The 17,843-nt window shown below is 54.9% G+C and overlaps 1 protein-coding gene across 1 annotated transcript in view; it reads left to right on the plus strand.

The window, feature by feature from the left end:
* Positions 1-12,530: 12,530 nt before the first annotated feature.
* MN1 (MN1 proto-oncogene, transcriptional regulator) overlaps positions 12,531-17,843 on the plus strand; it is a 47,951-nt gene continuing 42,638 nt past the window's right edge. The window contains exon 1 of the mRNA XM_066370602.1: positions 12,531-17,468. Within this exon, the coding sequence (XP_066226699.1) occupies positions 13,724-17,468 (3,745 nt within the window). The 5' untranslated portion in view covers positions 12,531-13,723. The remainder of the gene's footprint in view (positions 17,469-17,843) is intronic.

Raw genomic sequence — 17,843 nt, forward strand, 5'->3', positions numbered from 1 at the left:
AGGGCCACCAGCCACGTGACATGGTGGGAACTTAACCCTGCAGGGGTCAACGACCCCTTTCCCTGGAGTGTTCTGGCCCTGGTGATCCATCACAGCAGCCCAGGGAGGGGCGCTAGCTCCATCCCAGCTTTCCAGATGGGAAGTGGGCAAAGGACTTGGTCAGGGTCACCCAACATGTGGATGGCACAGCTGGGATTTGAATGTGGCTCTCAACAAAAACCCTGGGTCATTCGGTGAGCCAGAGCATTTGACTTTAGGTCCAGTTATTTAGCAACTATATGTTGAGGACTTACCAGAGCCCCTGTTCCAGGCACAGGGGATCCAGTAGTGAATAAGACAAAGACAATGGTTCATTCATTCATTTATTCATTCAATGAATATTTATTGAACTCCGACTGTGTGCCAGGAGCTGGAGAAGCAAAAGAGGAACTGTCCAGCAGGTAACCCCTTCCTATTTCACACACCTCATCTCATGCCGTGCTGCATAGACCCAGAGCTCCAGGGAACAGCTTTTCCCGTTGCTTTCCCAGGACCCAAGCATCTCTGCCTGGAGCAGGCACGGTTCTCTGGACGTCCGCGGCACGGTGGGGAGAGCCTTGTCTGCAGTGCAATGTGTGGAGAGATCGCAGCCCCTTCTCCATGTGAATATAGAAATAACCCCACTGCTCTGGGAAAATTAGATTCTGCAAACTTCAAATATTTCTTGGGTAGTTGTTTTGGATGGAGGAGTGGTACTGACATTTCTTCTTCTGGGGGTTGGGGGCGGGGTTCTGGTTTTCTGGGTCTGAAGAATTTCATAATCAGGGGTCAGAAGATCTGATATCACCCTGGGTGGGGAGTTGTTTCTGACTTCCTGGGTGACCCCCCTGATGTCCTTTCAACTCTAAACTGTATCTTCTTCACTGTAACGTATCCTGGCCAGAGCATGAGAAGGATCTAGAAAGATGAGTGGGGTCTCAAGGATTCTTTTAGCCCATGCTATGCACTATAGAAATATTACTATCACCACTCAGACCCAGCCCTCATCCTCTCCAGGCCGAACTATTACCCACAGATCTTTAAAGTTTTAATATTTGTGACTTTGATATTCTGTGACTATAAGTCTTTAAGGGCTACCATGTTTGTTTCTGGCTCTCAGGCTCTCTGTTATAATTATAGTTATCATTGGCATATGGTTGATCAAAGCAACAGAAACAAATTATATATTTTAATGAAATTATTATAAACTATTTATTATAATAGTGTAAAATTATAATTATAATATAACTAATTTTTTTTTTTTAGAGAGAGAAAGAGACAGGAAGCGAGAGGAGAAGCATCAACTCCTAGTTGCATCACTTTAGTTGTTCATTAATTGCTTTTCATATGTTCCTTGACTGGGGGGCTCAAGCCAAACCAGTGACCCCTTGCTCAAGCCAGTGACCTTGGACTCAAGCCAGCGACCATGGGATCATGTTGACGATCCTACGCTCAAGCTGGCAACCTCGCACTCAAGCTGGTGAGCTCGTGCTCAAACTGGTGACCTTGGAGTTTCGTAACCTGGGACCTCAGCATCCCAGGTTGACTCTCTATTCACTGTGCCACCACTGGTCAGGCGGAAAATAACTAAGTCTTTTGTAAAATAACAATTAACTATTTTGGGAAATATATCCCCTGATGAGATGACTTGTGATCAGACACTTCCTGTGTCTTGGATGAAAGCTAAAGGTGTGTGTGCCACTCAGACCTACTCGGTCTACAGTTGGCTTATGTTTTTATATTTTTTGTTAATTTGTGCTAGAACTTATTAAATGTTGTGTGAGCTGAAATGCAGATTTACTTGTAACTGAAATGAAATGCTTTGTGAGATTACTTGATAAAATATATTTTAACACCCAATGGAGTAACACATGGTGAATATGGACAAAATTGCATCAAATTTTTATCTATGGGTACTTACTATCTTGGAAAAACTGGTGTCCCTAGAAAAGAATCTAGTTGATTTAAAAGAACCAGAGTTGTACAGAGTTGAATTAGTATACCCCCAAAATTCCACCCAGAGCCTGTGAATGTGACCTTATTTGGAAACAGGGTCTTTGCAGAGATAATCAAGTTAAAATGTGGTCCCACTGGGTTAGGCCTGGCCCTACATTCAGTATGACTGGTGTCCTTATAAGGTGAGGGAAATTTGAATACGGAGATACACAGAGATGCCATGTGAAAATGGAAGCAGAGATTGGAGTGATGTGTCCACAAGCCCAGGAAAGTCAAGGATTGCTGGGAACTCCCAGAAGCTGGAAGAAGCAAGGAAGGATCCTTCTCTAGAGCCTTCAGAGAGAGCATGGTCCTTCCATCACCTTGATTTTGGACTTCTATCCTCCAGACCCATTTTAAGCTGTTCAGTTTGTGGTCCTCTGTTATGGCAGCCCTTGGGATAACTACTCATCCTGTGTCAGTTGGAGACATGACAAAAGAATAAGCATTGAGACTGGTGGGAAAGAATGGTGGCTTAGGTTAAGAAAACAGGAGGAAAAATAATTCCTTCCTTCATTTCTTCCTCCCTTCTTTCCTTTCCTTCTTTCATTAAATGTATATCAAGCCTGACCAGGCGGTGGTGCAGTGGATAGAGCATCAGACTGGGATGTGGAGGACCCAGGTTCAAAATCTTGAGGTTGCCAGCTTGAGCGTGGGCTCATTTGGTTTGAGCAAGGCTCACCAGCTTGAGCCCAAGGTCGCTGGCTTGAGCAAGGGGTCACTTGATCTGCTGTAGCCCCCAGTCAAGGCACATATGAGAAAGCAATCAATGAACAACTAAGGTGCCGCAACAAAGAATTGATGCTTCTCATCTCTCTCCCTTCTTGTCTGTCTGTCCTTATCTGTCCTTTCTCTGTCTCTGTCACACACACACACACACACAAAAAGTATATCAAGTACCAACATGATACCAACAAACAGCAAGGATCCAGAAACAGGTATAGTTCCTGTTTACCTGAGTCCCACTATTGGGTAGGGTGGACAGAGATTCATTAAAGGATCCCTTGAGATAATGCCAATTCCTCGGGCTAGGAGAGCACTTAAAGTGGCAGGAGGAGCTGAAGAGGACCTCTCTAAGGATAAGGCAACAGAGATGAGGAAGCTATGCCTTCTCTGAGCCAAAGGGGCACAGACAAGAAGGAGCCCTCCAGCCACTGGTATGGCAGCTGCAAAGCCCTGTGAAGAAAGCAAGCCAGAGGGCTCCACAGGGCTCCCGTGGCTTGGCTGGGGAGAATGAGATGAGCATAGCAAAGTCCCCAGGACTGGGCACGGACAGCCTCTCAGATGGGGGCAGGCAATTTGATCTTTATTCCCAAATGATGAGATGTACTGACCTGTTCTAAGAATGGGGGTGGGGTGGATTGAGCGGGAGGGACATGTGTGACTTGATTTGATCAGATTTAGATCTTGGCTGCCTTCCAGATGAGGAGGGTGGTGGCCAGAAGCAGGGGAGGGATGGAGCGAGGAGAGATTTCAACAGGACCAGTGGATGGATGGGATTCATGTGTGTACGCGCGTGTGTGCACATGCATGCGTCCTGAGTCAGACAAGCACCTCCAGGTCTGCCCCCTCCATCGGAGACTTTGCCCGAAGAAGGGTAGAAGAAGGGTAGCCATGACACCGATGGCAGGAGGGGACCCAGTGACTGGTGGTGGTCCTCCCTTTACAACCCTGCTTTTGAAACGTCATTAGGTCTCTGTACCTCCTGCCCCTGCTCTCTCCTGGCTCCCTGTGATTTAAGAGGCATTTTCCTTTGGGGTGATGTAGATTCCAAAATGCCACATCCATCTGCTTGGCCTGGTAAAGCCAGCCTGTCTGAGTTATAGCAGATTGCTTTCTGCATGCGCAAGGGGGGCGGAGGGCACCGGCTTGCTCTTTCTGCTCCCTGCGCCTGGAACATTTGAGCAAACATTCCTGGCTGCTTTGGAAGTTACCAAACCCAGATGAGCTCATCCGAGCCAGAGGTGGGGGCAGCTGGCGCCTGGAGCCTGCCTGGAGCTCACCAGGTGGCCCAGTGGCAAATGTCAGAGGCGGCTGCGCCTCAGCTGGGGCGGGTGGGCCCTGCACAGCTGGGCCCGGCCCAGAGAACCCTGGGTGGGGACGTCTGTGCTCCTCAGACCTGGCAGTGTGTTGGTGTTGCAAGGTCTCTGGATGCAAACTGGGAACCTCAGATCAACCAACCAACCAACGGACCGCACAGCCAGAGTTTGAGAGGGAGCAAACTTGTGATACAGGCACCTCATCAATTCTCAGGGCTGCCCTGTGGGAGCCTGGCCCGCCCTGCAGGGATCTCGCTCCATGTAGTAGCATTGCCATTTATTGAGTGTTAACTATGTGCTAAGTGCCTTGTGCCTGTCTCACCGGCTGACAACCCTAGAAACTATTATTATCCCCATTCGGTGGATGAGGAAACTGAGGCTCAGAAAGGTAAAGCGACCAGTAGGAGTGGCTGAGTTGAGGCTGACCCTATTCACCTTTAGACTGTAGCGGTCTTCCTGTTACGTGGAAAACAACATTTGGAGGAAGAGCTGCTGGTGCTGTCACGGGCCAAACAGTGATGGTTTATGAACTGTTCCAAGGGGCTGACTCAAATAAGCACATTACTGACTCTCTCTGGGCTCTACGTCCTCATTGGGGTGGGAAAGACATTCAAAACCCACCAGCCCCTGGTATATTTCACAGCCTGACTGGCAGGGGGTGGGTGGTAGGTGTCCCACTAAGCCTTCCCTGGGGAGTTCCATTTATTTCCTGCCTGGGTCCTTTGGGTGACAGGCGCAGACTCTTCTTTCGAAGGAATTCTCCTCACGCTTCTTCCCAAAGCAGTGTGCCTCCCTCTAAGTTCCCTTCTGTAAAACGGGCACATGCATGATAAGCCCGTTGCAGGGTTGGTGTGAGAATTACAAATAATCTCTGAAGAGAACTCAGCACAGAGGCTGACACACAGTAAAGGCTCAAAACTGGAGACCACTCCCCACCTATTGTGAGTTGCCAGAGCACCCCCACCCCCATTTCCCATAGTGCTCACACTCCCGGGGAACCCGATAGAGGAACCCTCTGTTCCCTCATAACCCTTCTGTCTGCCTCCTAAGGAAAGCGTGACACTGTGACATGTAACGGACATCATGTCATTCCTTCCTTACAGGTGCCTTTTGGGGCAGGTACTGCTTTTACAGGTGAGGAAACTGAGGCACAGAAAGGGGAATGACCTGTTCAGGGTCAGAGATCTTAGATCTGTGTGACGTTTTGAGCCACATGAGCCTGAATCTCTGTGGTGCGTAGGGAAGAGGAATAGGATGGTTCTGAGCGAACAAGGACCTACGTGGCAGCCCCTGTAGCTGTCGCTGCTTCTGTTACAGAGAGAAAGTGGTTTCAGATTCCAGGTGCACATGGGATTCCTTCCTGGGAGATGAGTCCTTGGCTCTGAGCATGGAGGGGCCAAGTCTGGGCACCCTTTCCGTTCGTTGCTTTGGGGTGATTGTCCCAGTCTCCCCTCCCCACCCCCCCAGTCGCACCTGCCACAGCCTTCCCCAGCAGGGGAGGGGTGGGGATGGGGGAACAACGGAGGATGGATTTGAAAGGCTTTGGCTAATGACAAGCTGGTCCAGAGTTTTCCCATCATATATGCTTGTTTAGTTCTGTTTATTAGGCTGAATTTCCAGCTAGATTCTCTATGGTAATGAGCCTGCATTGCTGATTGCTGCAGGGAGAGAAAAGGAAGAGGTGGGAGGTGGGATGGTGGGGGGTTGAGGGAGGAAATCATGCTAAATAGGTTTGTTGATTAATTATGAACCGTGCTGAACTTTCACATTTCCTGACTAATTGTGTGGAGCATGATGCTTTATGTGTGATGCTGGCTTTTTTTTTTTTTTCCAAACAGGAACTTTTTTCAAGTAGAGGCTGGACCGGGCCATGGAGTTGCTGAGGCCTCCATTCCAGCCGTGGCGCTGGTTTGAGTTATTTTGGGACCAGGGCCTGGGTTCAGCTCACTCCACTTAGAAAATGGAAAATAGAAGCTCATAGTTGGATGTCATCTGGAGAAGATTAATCCCTGTAGATGGAGAGGTTCACTGAATAGCTTTAGGGTCCTATGGACCTGAGTGTGAGATGGGGCCCTGCCATGTACAGGCTATGTGGCCTCCAGCAAGTTCCTATATGTCCTAAGGATAAATGAGGTCTAGGGTCCCCTCAGCAAAGGGACAGCTCTTATCAGTGTTGCTATTCACACTTCCAAGCAGTGGTCTGGGTTCTCATCCCCCAGGTCACCAAAAAGCATGTTGGTGCTGGCTCTGAGCTTGATTCCTGAGAAAGGGGTGTGCCCAAGGGAAGTTGGGTCTTCAAGGAGAGCTTGATGCTGGCAGCAGGTTTTGGATCCCTGGGCCCTGTGTGTCTCCGTTCCTGGGAAGCTGAAACGCCTTATGGTGGCCAGAGCTCTTTCTCTGTACAGGTAGCTTGGCCCAGCCAGCTAAGCTGGGAAAGTTACTTTTTGTTTCAGGCATCATTCAGGGGAAAGTCAGTGGTTCCCTTGTATTGAAACCTTGTGATAAGTCCCCAGAGGCCTCTGGGAAGCAAGGGAGAAGGGAAGTGGAGGAAGGAGCAGAGAAGGAGAGGCTCCCTCCCCAGAGTAGGAGTCTTCAGGGGCGGAGGGGAGGGGAGAGTGTCTTAGGCTCTGCCCACACACCTCCCCAATTACCTCTCTGGGGCTCAGAGCCAGGCCCAAGCTGCATAGATTGTGGGCTGGTATGTGGGCTGATGGTGGAGTCAAGCCAGGTGGATAGGAGTCCGGTTCTCCTTCTCACTTGCTGGATGACCTTGGGAAAATAAATCCCTTTGCCTCTCTGTGCTTCAGTTTCCTCCTTTGTAAACTGGGAGGGGGAAAAAACCCACCTACCTCACAGGGTAGTGATATAATATAATAAAGTTATGTTATATATATTATATAACATGAGCTAGGTGCTTTCCCACACTTGCAGCCTCCCTGACACTGTAGGAGACAGGTTTTATTGTAGAATCAGAAATCAGAGCTCTAGTCTAAGTCTTGCCCATAGTTTGTGGTCAGGGGATGGAGGAACTGGGCTTGGGACTTAAGACATCTGGCTCTCTTGTAAATGCCCCTTGGCCTCACCCAACTGAGGGACAGTATCTGTATTCACTGAGGCAGGAGGGGCCCCTGTCTCTGCTAACAGCCCTGAGTAAGAGATCCAGTGGGTATCACCTTGCTCTGCGCTGGCTGCTTGGGAACAAACTCAGGATTTAACTTCTCCCAGGCCTGGTTTCCAGGAAAAACCAGTGAAAATGGCTTCTAGGACCACCTTGAAAGGCAAAGAAAGGGAAGGCCCTCAGGTCTCCAAGCACCTTTTAAAACTCACCTCTGACCATGTCACTCGGCTTTGCTTAAAAACCTTTCATGGCTCCCAGAAAAATGTCCAAACTTTCCCACATGTCTTTGTGGTCCTCCTGATTTGGGTCCTGCTGACCTCTTGAACTTCAGATTCTGCCCCTCCCTCGTCTTACTCTCAATAAACTGCTGCCATGTCTCATTTAACCTGATTTTTCTGCTTGGGAAGTCCTTTGACCTTGTTCTGATTATTGAACTTCTATTCTATCTACAAAACCCACCTCTGGAAACCCTTCCCTATTAGTCTCCCCTCCCAGCACAGCTATTTTATCTCTATAATGCATAATGTAGTCCTTTTAGAATAGAATTCTAGGTTTTTCAGATTGAGAGCTGGGATCGGATCTTCCACTTTTTTCTGAGTTCTGACCCTGAGCCCCAGCACACAGTAGGCACTCAATGTGTATTTATTTAATGAGTAGATGGAAGAGAAACCCCAAAAGATAATCAGGCATCATGCATAAATAAAGGGAGGAGATGCTGTTGCTTGGCAACCAGCAGCCAGTGACTACATGAGAATCTCATCCACTCCAACCTCTAGGCGGCTACTATCTTGTCCAGCCATAGCTGGACCTTCCCTGGAGGGTTCAGCCCTAGGTGTTCCCTGGACTGATGCCAACCTGCACCCATTCACACCAACAGCATGTGGGGTGGGAAGGGTGGAGGTGACCACCTAAGAAAGTCATCCTCTCTCTCAAAGGGTAGCTGGGGAGGCAAGGCTCATTTGTCAAGTGAATAGATTTCTCTGGGATCACTGTTCTGCTCTCCACTTCCCTGGATCCAAACACAGAAGAAATAATAACAGTAATAAGGATAATAAGAGAGGCTTCCATTTACTGAGTGCCTGCCATCTGCCATGCTCTGTGCCACTTTTAAGCATCGTCTCCAATCGTTATGTTTCGTATGAACTGGCTGTGATCCTCCTTTCCAAAGGGGGAGACTGAGGCTCGGAGGAAGAAAAGATTTCATCTAAGGTCATGCCAAATAATAAGTGGTGAAGACAAGATTTGAATCATGCCAAAGTTTATGTTTTTTACACCATTCATTCATGAGAGGGGGTCATTCTGTAAACCCTCTACCCGGATGTCAGGGAAAGTAGGTTCCTCTCCAGGCCTCTTAGGGGACCCTGTCTGCAAGAGAGACTTATCTTCTTGTGAGTGTCCAAGCTCTAAAGGGCATAAGGGTTAGGGGGGAGAAGGCTGAGGCTGTAAATGTGTGCATGAGTGTGTTCTAGTTTCTCATGTTTGTGTGGGAGGGACATACAGAGAATACTACCAATAATCACATTAATATTAATAATAATAATGGCAGTAGGAATAAAGGGAGCACCATTTCTCGGCACTGCACTGTGTTAAGCGCTTTATCTGAAATATCACATCAGGTAGAGCAGGCAGTGGTTAAGAACCAGGCCTCGGTGTCAGGTGGATTGGTTGGGAGTCCCAGCTCCGCCATGCTTTGGCTTTGGGAAAGTCACTGGCCAGTCTGAGCTTCCATGCCCTCATCTGCAAAACAGGTATGGAGATCTGACCTTATGGAGTTGCTGTGAGGATGAAATGGGACCCTGGATATTAAGCACTGAGCCTAACATAGAGGAAGCCAGTGCGCAGACATGGCCACTATGGCTCTGTGTGTGTGTGTGTGTGTGTGTGTGTGTAGTACTGGTGTTGGAGGCCTAAAGGGCCAGCATGAAGGTTGTATGTCTGGTGGGTGATAAAAGGTGTGAGTGTTGGTCATTTTGTGTGGGTTTTTTTTTTTTGAGTGGGGGCTCTGTTTTTGGCCTGGAGCACCCGGGCTGGTTCAGGCATGCCAGGCTCTAGCCCCAGGAAGCTCACTGGGGGGACATTCCAGGAAGCTGGGAGCAGACTTCTTCAGCTCTGGGGCCTCAGACCCACTGTTTCTCCCTGTTGTCCCGCCCAGGAGGTCCCCTCTGCCTGGTGCCAGCATACTCAGTGCCCCCTGAGGGGAGAGCTGAAGGGAGGAGAAGAGAAAAGAGAAAGGCCCTGGGCTCTTGCTGTTCCCGGCTCTGTGCCGAAGGGCGGGCACTTTGAATTCCTCTGAGCGCTAGGGGGCAATGTGTCTGTTCCAAAGAAACTGTGGGCCCTTGCAGGCGGAGTGCACATACAGGCACACGCAGAGGCGCCCACACCGAGGAGGTGCACACACTGGCGTGTCCGTGGGCACAGATAGTGCCACTCGCTCTTACACTCGTAGAGAAAGCAGACACGTGAGCAGAAATGTAGGCACATGAGGTATGAGGCAGCTGCAGACACAGGGACAAACTCAGAGAAACACAGGGCTGGGGGACGGACATCGCTCCTCCCCACAGGAACACTCACAGAGACACCCAGAGACACAGGAACATACGCACACACAAGCATGTACACAAGCACATGCAGTATCCTGCCACCTCCACACAGACAAAGACACAAATGTAGGCACACGCCATATACCCGTACAGCATTCACAGTGTTAAGGAAAGGTGACCCAGACACACAGCCTGAACAGAAACACAGCCGGGCCCAAACACACCCTCCTTTCAGACACATACACCGTATAGACTGAACTCTTGGAAAAAGCCCCAGAAAACAACTCCCACACACCCCTCCCTGGAGCACACAGGATTATTCCACAGGAAACCTGCCCAGGTGTTCAAGGATCCCCACCCAGCCTCATGTGAAGTCATGCTTCAGCCTGGAGCACACGCCAACTGGGGTCTCCACCGACTGCAGGTCTGTGGGCCATTCTTCCCACTGCCCTGGCCCACCCAGGGCTCCAGACAGGTCCCCACTTCCCACATTTCCTCTAGACACACGTGGGGACGTAAGACTACTCATATAACTCAGAACCAAGCACTCTGGACCAGGTATGTGACCAGGTGTCATGAGCTTTGCACAGGCCTTTGCCCACACAGGCAACCAGTCCCCTACGGGTCCCCTTCCAGCCCAGGCGGCTTAGTGTGTCCCAGGTTCTGGTGTGGGGCCCTGTGGGCAAGGAGGTGTCACTGGAGGCCTACCCAGACCCTTTATTTCTTTGTGCCTAAATCAGCCAAGCCTCACTCTTTTCTCAGTCTCTCACTTCCCTGTCACTTTGCTAAGTAATAATTTCCATGTCCAATTCCATTTCTTTTCTAGTTCTGAAACCTCTAAGCTATCAGCAAGAGGATAGTTCACATGAAAACTAATTACACAAAATCAATATTTAATCACAGACCAACAACCTGATCCTGCAGAAAAATCCTTTTAAAACTCCACCGCCCTGTACAAATACTTCTTCCCAATGCTTATTTATGGACCCCATTTTTGGTGGGGGCAATTTTCATTTTTAATTTCAAAAAGGAAAAAAAAAAATCTGTCGACATCTGCAACAGGGAGATGCCACGAAGGATCTTGAATCTGAGCTTGCCTTAGCTCTCTGAGTTTTAAAGTTGCAGGTCTTTATTGTTTTTATTTTTATTCTTCTTGGGGGGGGGGCATTTTCTTCTGGAGTTCCTTGAGATTCAGTTTCCTGCATCCTCTCACCCTAAGTTGAGCCCTTTCCCCAGCATTTCTGAAACTCCAGCATCTGTCTTCCCAGCAGCAACTCGGGGGAGCAATGAATCCGCCTGCACTGCGTGGTAACTTTTTAACTCCCTCCCGCGTTCGTGGAGTGCTTAATCTGAGGTTTTTAAATAAAAAGGGCTCAGGGGTTGGTTTTATTATAACGTTTACTTCATTTCAGATTTCATGCGTAATTTAGCAAACGCGAGACAGACTTGGGCGATAAACACTTTCTTTTGTGGGGGGAAAAGGCATTTTTATACACCATGCTTAATTTTATTTAGATTTAATAGCGATATCAGGGGCACTTCAAAGAAAGTTCCTTTTTCCTCCCTAAGAATTCTTCTCCTAAGAATGCTGGTCGGCTCACAAAATCGCCTCGTGCTATTTTATGGCAAGGAAAATTAAAGGCCCTCTCCCCCTTCCTTCTCTACACACAGTTTGCGGAGGAAAATACACACACGCAGGCACGCAGACGAACACCTCCTCTACCCTCCATCACCTCTAACTTCCAACTTCTAATTGCAGGATAGATTTCAGCCTCAGTAGGGATCAGGAAGATCTAAACATTTTAACTAAGATTATTGGGATAAATATTTCATAAAGAGCAGGACAGATATTAAATTACTCCTATTGATTTTAGTATCACAACCCTATTCCGCCGTTCTTTGGCCTCTTCAGTTTAATTGATCTCTTAAGGAGGCCAACCGCCAGTCCACCAAGGGCCTGGGGGCCATAGCCCAGGTGCCAGGAGTAGGGTGCTCCAGCCCGCACGGGCGTCTTCTGCGCTCGGGTCTTCTCTGGGCTCCTAGCTGCTTTGCCGCTCTGCGCTGGACTTAGCCGATGTGCCTCCCATAAAGTGACCGAAGGGTCATGGCTCCTCCCGGCGGAAGCCAGCAACTGAGAACTGGGAACCCCAGGCAGTGGGATTAAGGAACGATTGTGCGAGCCCTAGGGAGAGAGGAGCGAGCAAGAGCCCGGGGTCTCTCGAGGAGAACGTAACTTCGGGGTTCCCTGTCTTTCACTTCTAGGAAAATCGGAGGGCCGGTTAACATGGGTGCCACTAGTAAGCTGACAGCGATGGAGAGTCAAGGGTTCGCCCCAGGCTGAAGCACAGTCGACTCTTAACGACTTTACGTGGCGAGTCCAGGAGATTTGCCTGGCGACCCCATTGTCTGAGCGTCCCGCACCGTTTACCTCCCACCTCCCCGCCCCCTGCCCACCCCGCAGGTCTCGCTTCAGTTGGGGGTGGGGGAGTTGGTAACTGTATAAGTGGGAAGGGGGGTGAACAAAGCCAAGCTCCCGCCATTCTAAGCCTGCGCCCTCTCCACCCAGGTGCGCCGGGAGACTAGGGCGCGCCCCCAGCGCACTGGTGCGGGATCCCCAGGCAGATCCGCGTAGGGAACCCCAGAGTTCACGAAGTGCGGGTTCTTAGCGGGGGCCTCAGCAACCAGCACCCAGGACCACCTTAAGAGCGAGCCCCGCCCCGGCCCCAGAGCTCCGGCTGCGCTGATTGGTGCAAGTGTAATGGCTGAAATTGATTGCTGAAATGCAAAACTTGTTGCTGCTTCTCCCGGCGCTGGGCGAGAGGCAGACACAGAGAGGGGAGCTGAGACCCTCGGAACGCCCCACGCAGAGCCCCCCCCCCCGCGCTAACCAGGAGAGGGGTGCGCGGACCCCCTAGAGCTGCCCCCGCCCCCCCATTCCCGGCTCCGAGAGCTCAGCCAGAACGCCTTAGCCTGCTTGCCCAGCGTAGTCCCCCAACCCGCGTACGCCCCCCTCTCCGGGTCCAAGGGGGACTCGCGAAGCATCTCGGCGCGAAGGCAGGGAACCTGAGCCTTGGAGCTACCCAAACCCTCGTTTCGCTGCCGGGCTGCGCCTGGAACTGGGCGCGGAGACACCAGAGAACTCAGAGACGGAACAGCAGTGGACCGAAGCAGCAAGCGGCGGACCTGGCCGCGAAGCAGCGCGCGGGGGTGCGGCGCGCCGGGGTGCAGCGCACCGGCCGCGGAGCAGGGGAACCGTGTCTTCCCCCAACCCTCGGCCCCAACCCCGGGTGCCCGCCGCCTCTCCAGCTCCGCTGCGCCCTCAGCCCGGGGCCAGCGCCGGTGATGCCGAGCGGAGCCTCCAGTTCTCCGACCTGCTGAAGAAACAGTAGCCGCTTGCTCGGGGCCGACCGGGACTGTGCAAGAGGATCGTGCTTGGCGGAGGCTCGGGCTGCCGAGCGCGGGGACTCCGGGGGGAGGGGGGAGGGACCGCTCTGTCCGTGCCTAGGCGCCAGCCACCGCTTTGAAGGGTCTCCCTGCTCCGCCCCTTAGCAGCTCTGGTACGGACTCCGGGAGGCTTCGGAAGGCGTCCTGGGGCTCCCCACCCGATCGGGTCGGACTTAAGAAGGTGATCTTTCTGCTTTCCCTGCCTCCTTCCCGCCTCCTTCCCCCTACTTAACTTTTTGTCTCCACTCGCCTGCAGCTCAGTTCCCTCCCCGCAAACCCACCCGCGGCTGTGCTAACCGCCCAGGGCATGGGCCCTCCAACACGGCTCCTGGAGGCCCCGCGGCGCCGCAAGATGTGAGAGGCCCGTGTGAGGCAGAACCAAACCTTCGGGAGAGGAGCTGATAGCCCCCAGCCTCCACAGGCCAGGAGAGGTGGTGGTGCGCGCGGCGCCCCCGCGGTGCTGAGCGTCCCGGAGCGCCCAACCCAGGGCCGGAACGAGTAGCTGGCCAGTGGCGCGCCGCGGAGAGCAGGCTGTCATGCCCTATTGATTCCCCTACCCCCCGCCAAGTATGTTTGGGCTGGATCAATTCGAGCCCCAGATCAACAGCAGGAACGCTGGCCAGGGCGAGAGGAACTTTAACGAGGCCGGACTAAGCATGAACACCCACTTTAAGGCCCCGACTTTCCACGCGGGAGGACCCCCTGGTCCCGTGGACCCTGCTATGAGCGCGCTGGGCGAGCCCCCGATCTTGGGCATGAACATGGAGCCTTACGGCTTCCACGCGCGCGGCCACTCGGAGTTGCATGCGGGGGGGCTGCAGGCGCAGCCGGTGCACGGATTCTTTGGAGGCCAGCAACCGCACCATGGCCACCCGGGAGGCCACCATCCCCACCAGCATCACCCTCACTTCGGGGGCAACTTTGGTGGCCCGGACCCAGGGGCCTCGTGCCTGCACGGAGGTCGCCTGCTCGGCTACGGCGGCGCCGGCGGCGGCCTGGGCAGCCAGCCGCCCTTCGCCGAGGGTTATGATCACATGGCGGAGAGCCAGGGGCCTGAAAGCTTCGGCCCGCAGCGACCCGGTAACCTCCCGGATTTCCACAGTTCGGGCGCCTCGGGCCACGCCGTGCCTGCCCCATGCTTGCCACTGGACCAGAGCCCTAACCGAGCCGCCTCCTTCCACGGCCTGCCAGCCTCCAGCGGCTCCGATTCCCACAGTCTGGAGAACCGGAGGGTGGCGAACCAAGGAGCCGTCGACTCGCTGGAATACAATTACCCGGGCGAGGCGCCCTCGGGACATTTCGACATGTTTTCGCCCTCTGATTCTGAGGGGCAGCTGCCTCATTATGCGGCGGGTCGCCAGGTTCCTGGGGGCTCTTTCCCGGGCGCCTCGGCCATGCCCAGAGCTGCAGGCATGGTGGGCTTGTCCAAAATGCACGCACAGCAGCAGCAACAGCAGCAGCAGCAACAACAACAGCAGCAGCACGGCGTGTTCTTCGAGAGGTTCGGCGGGGCCCGCAAGATGCCCGTGGGCTTGGAGCCTGGAGTAGGCTCAAGGCATCCGTTAATGCAGCCTCCCCAGCAGGCCCCGCCGCCCCCTCAGCCGCAGCCCCCGCCGCAGACTCAGCAGCCTCAGCAGCCGCCGCAGCAGCAGCCTCCGCCGCCCGGGCTTCTGGTCCGACAAAATTCGTGCCCGCCTGCGCTCCCGCGGCCCCAGCAGGGCGAGGCGGGCACGCCCAGCGGCAGCCTGCAAGACGGGGGGCCCATGTTGTCCAGCCAACACGCGCAGTTCGAGTACCCCATCCACAGACTGGAGAACCGGAGCATGCACCCTTATTCTGAGCCTGTGTTCAACATGCAGCACCCCCCGCCACAGCAGGCGCCCAACCAGCGGCTGCAGCATTTCGACGCACCCCCCTACATGAATGTGGCTAAGAGGCCGCGCTTTGACTTCCCGGGCAGCGCGGGAGTAGACCGCTGCGCTTCGTGGAACGGCGGTATGCACAACGGCGCTCTGGACAACCACCTCTCGCCCTCCGCCTATTCGGGCCTACCCGGCGAATTCACTCCGCCGGTCCCCGATAGCTTCCCCTCAGGTCCCCCCCTGCAGCACCCGGCCCCGGACCACCAGTCCCTGCAGCAACAGCAGCAGCAGCAGCAGCAGCAGCAACAGCAGCAGCAGCAGCGCCAAAACGCGGCCCTCATAATTAAGCAGATGGCATCGCGGAATCATCAGCAGCGGCTGCGCCAACCTAACCTGGCCCAGTTAGGCCACCCCGGGGACGTGGGCCAGGGTGGTCTGGTGCACGGCGGCCCGGTGGGCGGCTTGGCCCAGCCGAACTTTGAGCGCGAAAGCGGCGGCGCGGGCGCAGGGCGCCTGGGCACCTTCGAGCAGCAAGCGCCGCACTTGGCGCAGGAGAGCGCGTGGTTCCCAGGTCCACACCCACCACCCGGGGACCTGCTGCCCCGCAGGATGGGCGGCTCGGGGTTGCCCGCTGACTGCGGCCCGCACGACCCCGGGTTGGCACCGCCCCCTCCACCGGGTGGCTCGGGGGTGCTGTTCCGGGGCCCTCTGCAGGAGCCGCTGAGGATGCCCGGAGAGGGCCACGTGCCCGCTCTGCCTTCCCCTGGCCTGCAGTTCGGGGGCAGCCTGGCCGGCCTGGGCCAATTGCAGTCACCGGGGGCTGGAGTGGGGTTGCCTAGCGCTCCCTCCGAGCGCCGGCCCCCGCCGCCGGATTTCACGGCGTCCGCGCTCGGGGGCCAGCCTGGCTTCCCGTTCGGCACCGCGAACCGGCAGGCCACGCCGCACAGCGGCCCAGGCGTGAACTCGCCCCCGAGCGCGGGCGGGGGCGGCGGCAACACTGGCAGCGGCGGCAGCGGGGGCGCATACCCGCAGCAGCCCGATTTCCAGCCCAGCCAGCGCACCTCGGCCAGTAAACTGGGCGCGCTCTCGCTGGGCTCCTTCAACAAGCCCAGCTCCAAGGACAACCTGTTTGGCCAGAGCTGCCTGGCTGCGCTCTCCACCGCCTGCCAGAACATGATCGCCAGTCTCGGGGCCCCCAACCTCAACGTGACCTTCAACAAGAAGAACCCGCCCGAGGGCAAGAGGAAACTGAGCCAGAACGAGACCGACGGCGCGGCCGGTGCCGGCAACCCGGGCTCGGATTACTTCCCCGGAGGGACTGCTCCTGGGGCCCCAGGTCCCGGAGGCCCGTCGGGGGCCAGTAGCAGTGGCTCCAAAACATCGGGGCCACCCAACCCTCCCGCCCAGGGGGACGGCACCAGCCTCTCCCCCAACTACACCCTGGAGTCAACATCGGGGAACGACGGCAAGCCGGTCCCTGGGGGCGGTGGCCGGGGAAGGGGTCGCAGAAAAAGGGACAGTGGTCACGTGAGCCCCGGGACCTTCTTCGACAAGTACTCGGCAGCGCCGGACAGCGGGGGCGCGCCCGGGGTGAGCCCAGGGCAGCAGCAGGCACCAGGCGCAGCCGTCGGGGGAAACTCGACAGGCGAGGCGCGCGGGGCACCGACGCCTCACGAGAAAGCGCTCACTTCGCCATCGTGGGGGAAAGGGGCCGAGTTGCTCCTGGGGGACCAGCCGGACCTCATGGCGTCCCTGGACGGCGGGGCCAAGTCAGACGGTAGTTCCCCACACGTTGGCGAGTTCGCCTCAGATGAGGTGAGCACCAGCTACGCCAATGAGGACGAGGTGTCATCCAGCTCTGATAATCCCCCGGCCCTGGCCAAAGCAAGTAGGAGCCCCATGGTGACAGGCTCGCCCAAACTCCCTCCCCGGGGGGTGGGCGCAGGGGAACACGGACCGAAGGCGCCCCCGCCCCCGCTCGGCCTGGGCATCATGTCTACCTCTACCTCGACCCCTGACAGCTACGTTGGCGGTGGGGGCACTGGCCATCCGGGCACGCCTGGCCTGGAGCAGGTCCGGACCCCTACAAGCAGCAGCGGTGCACCACCACCCGACGAGATCCACCCCCTGGAGATCCTCCAGGCACAGATCCAGCTGCAGAGGCAGCAGTTCAGCATCTCTGAGGACCAGCCCCTGGGGCTCAAGGGGGGCAAGAAGGGTGAGTGTGCTGTGGGTGCCTCTGGCGCGCAGAATGGAGACAGCGAGCTGGGCAGCTGCTGCTCCGAGGCTGTCAAGAGCGCCATGAGCACCATCGACCTGGACTCCCTGATGGCAGAGCACAGCGCCACCTGGTACATGCCAGCTGACAAGACCTTAGTGGATGGTGCAGACGACGACAAGACGCTGGCGCCCTGGGAGAAGGCCAAACTCCAGAACCCCAACAGCAAAGAAGGTATATGCGCTCCTTCCGGTCCCCTTCTCACCTCCTAGAGATCCACCCTACCCCCATGGCAGGATTTAGCCTCCGCCTTGAGGTCTCCATGAAAGGGGACGGTCCTTTGAGATTAGGAGAGCACTGGGCCTTCTTAATGCCCAGCTCAGAGCTGGATACCCTTTCTTTTAGTTACACCAAGGGCTCTGTGTACCTGCCCCTTCTTTCCCTTCAGGTGCTGCCGGGTAGATACTAATTCTACGGGGTGGTAAGAACTTAGATGGCGGGCCCTTGGGGACTGTTGTAGAGGCCCCTGCCCCCTCAAGTTTCAGCTGTGTTCCTGGGTACTCAGAGGTCTAGGCACCTTTCCTTTCACTCAGCACTCCGCATCACCCT

Source organism: Saccopteryx leptura, chromosome 2 (genome assembly GCF_036850995.1).
Source record: "Saccopteryx leptura isolate mSacLep1 chromosome 2, mSacLep1_pri_phased_curated, whole genome shotgun sequence".
Classification (NCBI taxonomy): Eukaryota; Metazoa; Chordata; class Mammalia; order Chiroptera; family Emballonuridae; genus Saccopteryx; species Saccopteryx leptura.